Here is an 11,582-nt window from a genome sequence, read left to right as displayed (position 1 = left end):
GCGTGGTTCCTGCGCGCGGTGACAACACCCACGACGGCGCGAACTCTCAGCTCTCTCGTGTGTTAATGCAACCGGCATCCCAGCAAAGGCAAAATTCACTTCGCTGCCAGCACCCAAAACCGTCCCAGTTTTAAACTCTTTCTCTGCTTATTTCAAGGGAGCACGAAACACAAACCTGCCCCGCCGAGACGGCGCGAGGGCAGCTCCGCGGGGCGTTACACACTTGTATTTTCCTTGTGCTCCGGCGCTCCCAATTTAAGGAGCCAGCGAAAGCAGGGGCGGCAGGCACCACATCAAGAGCGATGACAGGTTAAACAAAGAACAACAGGATACACAAGGTAAGGAAACAATAGAGACCTCCCTGCCACGGCAAACCCGCCTAACCCCAAGGAAGGATCTGGCCCCCATCACAAAACCTCAAAGCCGTATTCACAATGGAGCGGGAAAACCACAAAAACTGCCCTTTCAATATGTAAAATGCAGATAACTGAAGACGCAAAATATTTTAGTAAACATCAGGAGACCTTGTGCATTTTAGCAAAACCCACCAGCTCATGAAAATGAAATGACAGCGCTGAGAAGCACGCATCTAACTTGCTCCAGAAATAATTAGAAGTTTAACTCCCATCCACCCCCGATCAGGATTATTTTTTAGGGATATGGTTTACAAATCCGAGGAACACAGCAAAGCTCCTGCAACACAAGAACCGGTGACAGTGCCCCAGGGTTCATCGACAGGGGGCTAACAAGCCTATTTTGATTTTAAAATAGACATTTCCTATCATTAGAATTTTCCTTTTCGAGCTACACCGGAGTTCACAACTTATTTCTAACCAGTGACCCTAGCAATCTAAATCTGAGGCAGAGTCAACGCTTGCTGCCTGTGCAAAAAAGACTGTGCAAAAGAATTTCTTTACCTGCAAACAGAGTCCTGAAACGAGAGGTGGTTATGAACTCCTGCCTCACCGCCTTCAGCTCTCCCAGTTAAACGCCTTCATTCGTTTTGATGCCTCGAGGCACTAAATACCACCTCATAAAAATTGTGGCATCAAACTCTGCTCAAAAATACAGAAGCTGGACAATTTAGCGCAGGATTAGGCTGCCGTATCGGGATGTGAGCGGCCCCTGAGCTTGACGCCTGGAGACTGCCGGCAGGTCGAGCGCTGAGCTCTGCCGGCCGCGCTAGCGTGGCCGATGTGCTTTGGTTTGCATGATTACACCCAAGTTTCACTTCCCTGCCTGACTGCTTTGTGTCCACGACCAGGAAACACTCCGCAGGCAGCGCAGCCATCCAGCTGCCGGGAACCTCCGCTACCTCCTGTGATTTTAAGATAACGCTGCGTTGCGACGAAGGAAAGTGCTCAAGCCCTGACCTATGATACCAGAGTTAAATGCCTTCGGTATACATTGCTCAGAGTTTTACAAACAAACAAACCCCAAACTGTGTTTTAGAGTCATCGTTATAATTTGAATTTTTTTAAACAAAGACGAGCATGCTTTAATCCGGAGGGAGCGTGGAAATACACGGGTACTGACAAAAGCCTGTAACATCGCACTTGAGTACACTCCACGTGAATTCCCTCAAGTTGTCTCAAACTTAATTCATAAAACAAAGGAACACTTAAAAACTGCCTCTGTGTACATCCCCGAAAAGCAAATACCTGCAAGAACACATCTTAGAAACAAGCTGTAAAAATAAAAGTTGCCAGCAAAGAAGTTATCAGGAAATCTCAAAAAGCCTGAAAAACACTACACCTTATCACCCAAGAAATATACTTTTGCCCACTTCAAAGGAGAAAAATAAAGAGTAATTAAGTCTTGGGGGGAAAACAAACGACATACAGCAGGTTCTGAATTACTCTTTGGCATGCTAAATTCTCAGCACAAAAGTAATAAACTAATGGACTGGAAACAAAACCCCCACCGATACACCCAACGAGTGTAAAATGGTGAATCTTTACTCCTTGACGGTACAATTAATATTTCATCCGATATACCCCACGGTAAGAATCTAGAGCCAGGCAGCCAAAAGCAGCTCCGGCTCATGTCGGAATCGGGGCGCGGGCTGCTGCGTGACCTGCCTTTAACTCGGTGTCTCTCTCGGCAGATCCGCTGGAATTTCAACACGGCTGCTAGCCGGGAACCTGAAACAGATGGGCGCACACAGGCTGTAAAACACACAAGCGTTTTTAAAACCCAAGTGGAAATCTCAAGACTGGTGAAATAGCAAAGGTTAATGCAAGTTCAAATAAACTCGTTATAGGCGGCGAGCTCCTTCAGGTAAGGGTGATATAAGGCTTATATAGCGCACTGTACGTGTCTAAAAAACAGTAAAGCATCAATACAAAAACATGACAAATCTACCTGCAGGATTAAAATAAAATATTGCAGTTATACCAGAATTGACAGGGTGCGATACAACCCCCAGAAACCCCTGTTACAGACAGAGCACCCAAACTCCTCCCAGAGCTGCCAGCGTCCAGCTGACAACATAAAACTTTTCCAAAAATCACACTGGAAATGCACATTATTGTCAAATGCACAGTATCAGCATATTCCATCTAATTTAGAAAGAAGGAAAACATTTGAAATTTTACAGACAGCGAGTCAAAAGAGAGATGACTTCTAAATCCCCCACCCGTGGCGTTAGCTTGCCGTGCTATTCTTGCTCTGTCTAGACAGATTATTTCAGTAAACTTTCGGAACTTGATAGCTCCCTATTTGAAGGGAAAGAAGATAAACAGCGAGAAATTTGTCTGGATTTTTTTATTAGTCTACAGAAGATGCTTTTGCTGAGAAAACCTGGAGGTCTGAAGAATAAATAAATCTGCTTCTTGGGAGGGTTTTTACCACGGTGGTTTTGGGATCTCGGGCACACTGGGCTGTCCCCAGCCGCCACCTCACGCCCGGCTGGAGCATAATTCACGCTCTACAGCAGCATCTGGCTAATTGGCTTTTGAGTTAAGTAGTCCCTTACCAAGCTATTTTAATCTTGTTGATCAAGCACGTAAGAGTCGTCTCTGTGAGTACACACCACAGCATTTCAACAGAATAAATTGTCCCGTTAGTAATTTATAATCATTCTCAAATAAAAATCCATTTTCCAAGACTCCAGCACCTGAGAGGACCCAGGTGTTTACCTACAGCACTGGGCCCCCCCCGCCCCGTAACGCACTCACGCAAGAAGGGAATTAATTCAATTTTATAGAGTGTCCGGAAAAAAAAAACGACCATTACACTAGAAATTCAGGAACTTATTCATAGAAGAAAACTTGGAGGAGCAGGTTTAATACACCGACGGCGCATAGGCACAGCCCAACGTTCCTATTGCCTTCGCTGGGCGCTGCCGGCCCCAGCTCACGGCGCAAGCACAGCCTGGTTCTTCCCAAACCTCCACTGAATCCCTAGGGAATTTATTCAGCGCTAAAACCCTAAGACTTGGGAGGTTTTTTTTCAGCAAATACCCATTAAGTTACAGCAGACCAAAATAAGCCTCTTCATCTCTCATGTTCAACAGATGCCCCAGTTGTTTCTGTTCGAAGAACTGACTTTTTTGCCCTGAAACGGACCACGAAACACAGGGCCAACATTTTAATCAAAGCCAGGCAGCTTTATTACCCCACCTCTGAAAGGAAGGAAGCGCACCGTCCAGCGGCGAGCGCAGCACAAGCCTGACTGTAACTTGGGGTTTTTTCTTCCCCCCCGCCCCCAACCCGAGACAACCGGTTTTCGGAAGCTCCTTCCACCGAACAATGGCTCGGTCACAGCACGCGGGGAAGGAGCGGCGCAGCCTCCTCGCCTCTCCGAGCACGGGGCTGGGAAGGTCGAACGCCAGCGCCCAGCCAAACCCCCGCCTGCACAAAGCAGCTCCTTTTTCCATCCTGGACAAGTCCTTTCACAGTACGGGATGAAGGATCGTAAAATTGTACAATACAAAGAACCATTTCAGGATTTAAAAAAATAATTTAATATCACTCTTGGGGTTTGGGGTTTTCCACCCCCCCCCAGTATCTCCTCAGGAATGAACTGAACATTTAACCTCAGAGATAATTAGCTGTCTATATTCTGTTTAAACCCACACATTTATTGTTCTTTCACCAAATGCATTATGCAGAGCACGACTGGGCATTAGCTATTCTCAAACATCTACCTCTCATAAGCTAATTGTCTGTCGTTCTGCAGCACAAGGAAGTAAAACTACGTCTTTCAGATGACAAAACGTTCCCGTATCTGTTCCGATGATGCCACAAAACCCCACCCAGAGTGTTTACAAATACTTAAACAAGATAAAAGAGCAGACCGCTGGGGTTTGTGTTCTCCAGGAGGCGGCTGCGTGCGGGATTCCCGGCAGCACCCTGCTTCCATACTCACTTTCCAGCTAAATGGGTACTGGGAATTGCTGGTGGGATTTCTGACGCTTTACACAGCGCGGCAGAAGCAAAATGCTCTCGAGTTGGAAACCAAATTTCACTTTTCCTGAGGCGAAGGTGTCTTTGCACTTTATCTTCTGGTCCTCTCTCCATCCAGTCAAAGCTTTCTGCATCCCTCCCTAACCAGCCAGGAGCGAACAGCTGCAATGGAAACTCGCACCCGTATGTTTGCCCTGTGCCATTTTGCGTGCATTGCTGCTATTTTTGGATTGTATTTGCCAGCATCGTGATCTGGAAGGGTCCCAGTGACTTGCCAAGGATTGTCTCATATTCAAGAGGAAAAAACATGTGTCTTTTAGATGAAATTTTACTTTTTATCAAAGTATCTAAAAATCAGAAGCTTTTGAAAAGGAAGGAAAAAATAATGGCAAATACAGAGGAGATGCCACTTTTCGTTGCCCCACATTAAGTGGTGAAAAGTGGCCTTCATCTCCTCCAGTTTAAATGAGGTGAATGGGATTACTGTAGCCTTGCTAGAAACCTTCTGCTCTCCCTCGGCTTTTTCTTGGATTATAGTTAATCTCCAGGTCTGATATCCCAAGAAAGAGCTCGAAAATATCATTAAAAATAAGCCCTATATTTTAATTTCCAGATCTGTTATTGAGGAGCTTAGTCTGGCAAACATGAAATGACGGTAACCTCCGCAGACATCGCTACAGCCACGTATACGTGATATACAGCAGAAGAGCTGCTGAAGCTGCACACAACTTTCACGCAGATTGTGTCTGAGAGTTAAGACGGCGCTTTGCTGGCCCAGCACACACAAACTACATTATTATCAGAGTATTGCAATAAAGGAAAGAAACACCGAGGCCCCAAGCACCATGTGCATAGAGCAACGCCGTGAGACAGCAGGAGCGCAATGGGGACCCGGGTGACACTTCAGCAGGGCCCCAGCGGGGACGTCCCGTGCTCCACAGCCGTCAGCAGGCTGGTGGTACGGAGGGAGAGGAGACGCTGCAGTGCTGCCAGACCCACGCTTCTTCCCCTCCGCTTCTCAGGAGGCAGCGCCAATACCCACCGCAGCCGCTTCTGGGGAGATTCTGCCTTTACTCCTCAACCTGAGCACAGGCAGGACTGCGCTGCCGTGCTGCGTCTCCCCAGGGCAGGCGATGAGAGAAGCCAGACGCTCAGTGCCAGCTACAGTCAAGAGGAGTTGGGGAGCTCTCACACCAAACACAGATGCCCGCTGCCCTTTCTGCTCTACCAGACCTCCTCCAGGTCCCAAAACCTCGCGGATTCAGGCCTATGCTCCAGCTGGACTGCATTAACCGGGCACCCCCAGCTCCTGTGAGCAAGTCCTGCTGGGAAAGTACAAAGTCCCAGAGCCAAAGAGTACGGCAAAACACTCCACACCCTCTACCTTCGAGGCAAAAGGACTCACGATCTCCAATACCTCCAAAGAAAGACATGGCAGCCAGAGCTTTCCAATGGAAGCATCCAGCGAGAAACGCGGTGCAAAGTTAGCGAAAAGCAGTCATTATAAAAAGCTCAAAATTTGAAAATAGCTACCAGGCTCCAGAGGGTGACAGAAGCAGATCCCACAGGTAGTCAGTGGGGAATTTCCTGTCTCTCCACTAAGGATTATTATACCGAGGGAAGATGATTACACCAGGGGAACCATTAAGGCACTCCCAGAAAGAAATCCCACATCCCTCACAGGATTTTCTCCCCCCCTCCAAATGGAACAAAATCCTATTCTTCGCCTTCCTTCCTATGGAACCATAATGTGGGGCTTGTCTCTGCGGGGAAGGAGGCTTCACAACTTCTCTGCAACAGCTCCCTCTGTGGATACATTAACACCTCTTTCTGCTCACTCAGGAAGCTAATCATCAAGCACAAAACAAGAACAGCACCGATGAGCGCCCACGGGGGAAAAGAGTGGGGACCAGGCACTGGAAGCCACTTTCTAACTCACTGCTGGCTTGCTTTCTTGTCGAGAAAATCCTGCGTGAATAAGGGGAGTGGGGGGGAGCCAAGCTGTAGGTGTGCTAAAGACCACAGGCCTGCAGAGGTACGGCACAAAACAACATTTCTCTCTTTGCAACTCAGCCTGCTTTTCACCGTCCTCATTAGTTAATTCTTTGTGTTACGGTGACAACTAAAGGCCACGGAGCAAGCTCTCCAGGCACAGCGGGAGAGGATTCCTGCCCCTGGGATTTACGAGCTGGGTCGGTGCAGAGGAGAGGCACGGCGCAGGCAGGGATGAAGGACAGCGGGCGGAAGCGGCGGGCGCGCTGGGCTGCGTACGTGTACTGGCTGCAGCATAAATAATGTATTAACGCTCCTGACCGTCCGCTGCCCGTCAGTCACACCGGCCCCACGCTCCCACGGCTCGCCCCGCTCCCCCCTGCAGCCAGCCCCCTTTATCCCATGAAAACCCCACTGCTCCACCCCATCCAACTCGCAAACCCCCTTCTGCGGCCTCCCCTGGGTCCCCCAATGCCTGGGCCCCCCCCGCAACCCCTGCCCACCGCCCCCGGGCCCACTGCCCAGCCGGCCTGCCCTGGCTGCCCCTTCCCCATGGCTAGGGGTGTGGGAGGGGGGCACTCCTCCCCGTACCCCTCCGCTACCCAGGCCTTCTCTCAGCCCCCCTCACCGTCATCCTACCCTCCCAAACTGCCGCCCCGCACACGGCACCCCCTTCTCCACACAGCAGCCCCCCTGCTCCCCCATTTCCCCACAGCCCACCCCCCAGGCTGTTCCCTCCTCCACAGAACCCCCGCCTTCCCCACGCAAGGCCCCTCAGCCCCCACAGGACTCTCAGCCACAGACACACAAAGCCCCCCAGGCTCCCCACCCCTCACAAGGCCCCTCGGACCCCCCCTTCCCCTCACAAGGCCCCTCCGACCCCCCTTCCCCTCACAAGGCCCCTCCGATCCCCCTTTCCCCTCACCAGGCCCCTCAGCCCCCCCATCCCTCACAAGGCTCCTCCCGACCCCCCGGCCCGGCCCCCGCCCGCGCCCTCCGCCGCCGACCACCCCAGCCCCCCGCCCCCTCCCCTAGCTCCTGCCCGGCCCCGCGGCCCTCGGCCGCCCCGCACTCACCGGCCGTGGCGGTGGGGGCCCGCCGCCGCGCCCCCCCCCTCACCTCAGGCCGCCGCGATGCACCGGGGAGGGGGGCGGGGGCCGCGGCCCGGCAGGAGCCCCCAGGCCGCGCCAGCCAATCGGAAGGCGGACATCGCTCGGCAGCCAATGGCAGCGAGAGACAGACGCACCGCATCGCCCTCCTGCAGGACTCCTCCAATGAGAGAGCTGGGAAGGCCCGGCTCGGCCCGCCCTCCTTCTCCTCCAGCCATTCAGATGAGAAGGGGGGGCCGGGCCGAGCGCTCCTGGCCAATGAGGGGCCAGAGCGGAGCCCCAGGGCGCGCGGGGACGCGGTGCGGCGCGAGGAGGGAGGCATCCCGCCAGCCAATGGCGAAGCGGCCCAGCCGACGCGTCTGAGAAGGCCCCACCCTCTCCTGCCTCCTGTGCGCGAGAAGGGTGTGACCAATCTCCGCCGAGAGCCAATCGGATCCCAAAATACCGAGGCCCCCGCCTCCACGCCCCCACGATGGGCGGGGAGGGGCGGGGCCGTGTGCGCCGAACGTGGACGGAAACAGCCGAGAGCCACCGCCCTGAGCGGAAATACCCGAGTGCCCTCCGGGAAGGGCCGAAGATGAGAGGCGGTAGAGCTCGTGTCTCCACGGGTTCGCGGCCCCGCTCCGCCTTACCAGACCCCCGCCCCGCCTCTCCCCGGGGGGCACGGGGGCCGCCGGTCGTGCAAGGGCTGGCGGGTTCCTCGTGCGACGGTCTGCACAGATCGCCGTGCAATGGTTTGCACCCCGCGTGACGATTGCAGGCATCCCCGTGCAACGGTTTATCAGCGACCCAGTGCACACCTTGCTCAGCTGCACGGTCCCTGCCCGGCCCCTGCCACGCGTTGCACCGAGCGAAGGAACGAAGCAGCAGCGAGAGGGAAACCTCGTGTTCACAAATCCCCCCGCGGCTCTTGGTCCCCGGCACGATGGTGTCACCCCGCCACCGCCCTCCTGGACCCCGCCAGCTCCTCGTAGGCCTCCTGCAGCTCGATGAAGCGCCGCTCGGCCTCCTCGGCCCGGTGCCGGTTGTGGTCTGGGTGCCAAACCTTCACCAGCTCCCGGTAGCTCCGGTGCACTTCCTCGGCGGAGGAGCCAACTGGGAGGTGCAGGACCTGGGGGCAAGAAGGACACGATGGGGTGGGCCGTGGGGACCCTGCCGGGCCCCCCCCACGGCCACATATGGGGCTGCGTGCGTCTTCAGCAGCAGGAGGGGACCCCAAAAAGGGTGTCTACCCCCCCCCAGGGCATGGGAGCAGCCAAAGCCCATGGATCCCCCCTGCACAGCATCCCCCCCCTCTGCCCCACATCCCCAGCACCAGCTCCTGCACCTCATACGCCCGCTGCTGCCGCTCGCTCCAGCCGCTCGGTTCAAAGCTTGTGCCACGCTCCCGCGCCGGAGAGCCGCCGGCGAAGCCCAGGACCTCTGCCAGGAGCCAGCCGGCACGGAGGGGCAGGAGCAGGAGCTCGGCGGCGGCACGGGGCAGGGCCAGGAGGGTGCCCAGCAGCCCAGCGGCACCGCAGAGCCCACGGCAGGCAAGCGGGGTGGCGAAGGCCAGGCACGCCAGCCCCAAGTGATAGAGCCGGGCGGCCAGCCGGGGCCGCGGCAGCCCGCGGGGCTTGTAGCGCCGGTGCCGCTGGGCGGCAATGCTGGCGGCCAGGCTGGCGGGCAGTACCGCCAGCACCCGGCCCTGAAAGAGGAGGGAGGCGAGGAAGGCTGCGGCCAAGATGCTGGGTGCCTCTGCCGTCTGGTCCCCCACCGAGGAGACCAGCTGCACTCCCAGCCCCACGGCCAGGGGCTGTGCCAGCAGCGCCGGCAGCCAGGGCAGCCCCAGTGCCGCCACAAGCCCAAAATACGTCCCCACCATCACCTGCCCCACCAGGCGCAGGGGGCTGAGGGCTGGCACAGTCCTGCCGCGGTCCCCGGGCAACCCAGCCCCGTTGGCGGCGGCCACCCAGCCGGGGAGGTGCCAGAAGTCCCAGAGCCAGCCGCCGCCGAAGCCGCCCAGCGTCAGCATCCAGAGCAGCGCATGGCTGTCCCGGCCCAGGTAGATGTGGTGCAGCCCCAGTGGCCCCCCCAGTGCCCACAGCCCATAGGCCACCAGCAGCCGCTTGGCCATCCTCCCCTCAGCTGTGGTGACCGGCTTGGCTGGGCTGCCCGGGGGGTCACCACCCCAGCGGGCACCGGCACAGCCCCGGCATCCGGCACCCTGCGGGATGGACGGTGCAGTCAGCAGCCCCAGGTCATGCTGTCCCCCCCATGCCAGACCCCTCCGGTGACCTGCATGCCCACCCAGGGCCAGTGTGTGCCCACCCAGGGCCAGTGTGTGCCCACCCAGGGTCCTGTGTGCCCACTCAGGACTGGTGCATGCCAACATGGCTCCCATGTGCCCACCCAGAGCTACTGCACGCCCACCCAGTACCCTGCATCCCCACCCAGGACCCCCCCTGTGCCCACCCAGAGTCCCACATCACCACCCAGGGCCAGTGCAAGCCCACCCAGGGTCCCAGATGCCCACCCAAAACCCTGTGAGCCCACCCATTGTCCCATTAGCCCACCTGGGGCCCATGCACCCCCTGAGCCCCCCAGACCCCACACCGATTGGGGCTCCAGCCCACCCTGACCCACCTCTCCCCATAGAGCTCCCGGCAGCACCGCTCCCGGCAGCACCACTCCCTCCACCAGACTTTGCCCCGGCAGGACACCGGGCAAAGGGCGCAGCACCGGCATCGCCACACCGGTGTGGGGACCTGGGGGGGACCGGGTGCCCCCCACCGGCACCCCCAGCCCCATACCCCCTCCCAGGGTGCAGCCGGCCCTGGAATGCCACAGTGCCTGGTATTGGGGTACCTGCTGCACGGTCCGCAGCCCTGTTTGCTCAGCCTGCGCCGCCGCGGCGTTTGCGGGGATTAATGGGCTGCCGGCCGCCAGCTTGGTCTCACCCATGATTAACGGCCCCACAGCCGCCCTGCGCCCGGGGCTCAGCCCCCGTCAGCGGGGCCCAGGGGGCTGTGACCCCCCTGGCTCAGCACCCCTCAGGGCGGTGCAGCCGGACGGGCTTTGGGGGTGCATCACCCCCCCGCTGGCTGCTTCCCTGGAGCTGGATGGGGACTCCCCAGCCCCCCCCCCGGGGGTTTGGGGGTGCAAAATGGCAGAGCCCCTGGCTGAGAGGCCAGGACGGCTGGGTTCCTGGGGAGCCCCCCCGGCTGCTGGCAGCCCCCCCGGCTCGGCTGCCCGTCAGGGCGGGCTGACAGCGGCCCCCCCGCGCCTGGCTGCCTCCCTGACAGCGGGTCCCAGCGGACCCCGGCCCACGCTCCGCTGCCCCCGAGCCCCGCGCCGGGGGGGGGGCCCAGCCCCGCCAGCCTGAGCGGGGCGGGGTGGGGGCAAGCCGGCCTGGGTGGGTGGCGGACCCCCTGCGTGGAGCCCGCAGGACCCCCGGGCTGGCGGGGGCTGCGGTGCCGTGCCCCCCTGTTTCGGCGCAGGATCGATGGGGGGGCGGGGGTCTCGCATTCCGATCGATTCCTTTAAGTATCTGGATTTTAAAATGTCAAATTTGCCTTCGGCGAGCGGGGGCGGAGGGCGAGGGAGCGGGGGCGGGGGGCGAGGGGGGGACTGCAGCCCCCGCAGCGGCCTCGTTTTCCCCGGGTGCCCCTCGACACGCGAGCCGGGGGGCTGCAGAGGAGCCCCGGGGGGTCTCGGGGTGCCCCAGCCCGGGGGGGGGGGCAGGGGGCCTCCCACAGCCCCCCACGAGCGCTCCTTTTGCGGGTGTAATTGTCGCCATTGACCCGCCCTGGGCACCAGCGGTTCAGGCATCGATTTTCGGAGCTTTCCTGGAATTGAAGCATCTGTCACCGCCCGGGCGCGCGGGGACCGCGGCCGGGGACACGCGTGGACCACGGCGGGGGCCGCATCCTGCCCGCCCCTCCCTGCAGGCAGCGGGGTCGTGGGCTCCCCGGCCACGCGCCGTCCCCTCCGGTCCCACACGCACGTCCTGATGCACACGTGTGTCCCCATGCACACGTATGTTCCGATGCCCACGCGTGCCCCGACGCACCCCTTCCACCCGCTGCAAGAC

At 58.2% G+C, this 11,582-nt stretch overlaps 1 protein-coding gene across 1 annotated transcript; it reads right to left on the bottom strand.

Moving 5' to 3' along the window:
- Positions 1–8,441: 8,441 nt before the first annotated feature.
- Positions 8,442–9,754, bottom strand: DNAJC22 (DnaJ heat shock protein family (Hsp40) member C22; the record flags this gene model as incomplete). The annotated part of the gene is made up of 2 exons (XM_082011871.1): positions 8,838–9,754; positions 8,442–8,621 (listed from the first exon to the last, which is right to left on the bottom strand). Exons 1-2 carry the CDS (start codon positions 9,624–9,626, stop codon positions 8,442–8,444), a joined length of 969 nt encoding a protein of 322 aa, XP_081867997.1. The 5' UTR covers positions 9,627–9,754.
- Positions 9,755–11,582: the final 1,828 nt, after the last annotated feature.

This window comes from Phaethon aethereus (genome assembly GCF_964289735.1).
Source record: "Phaethon aethereus genome assembly, chromosome: 29".
NCBI classification, from domain to species: Eukaryota; Metazoa; Chordata; class Aves; order Phaethontiformes; family Phaethontidae; genus Phaethon; species Phaethon aethereus.
Note: the sequence above shows the minus strand (reverse complement) of the source record. Positions and strands in the feature narration are given on the sequence as shown.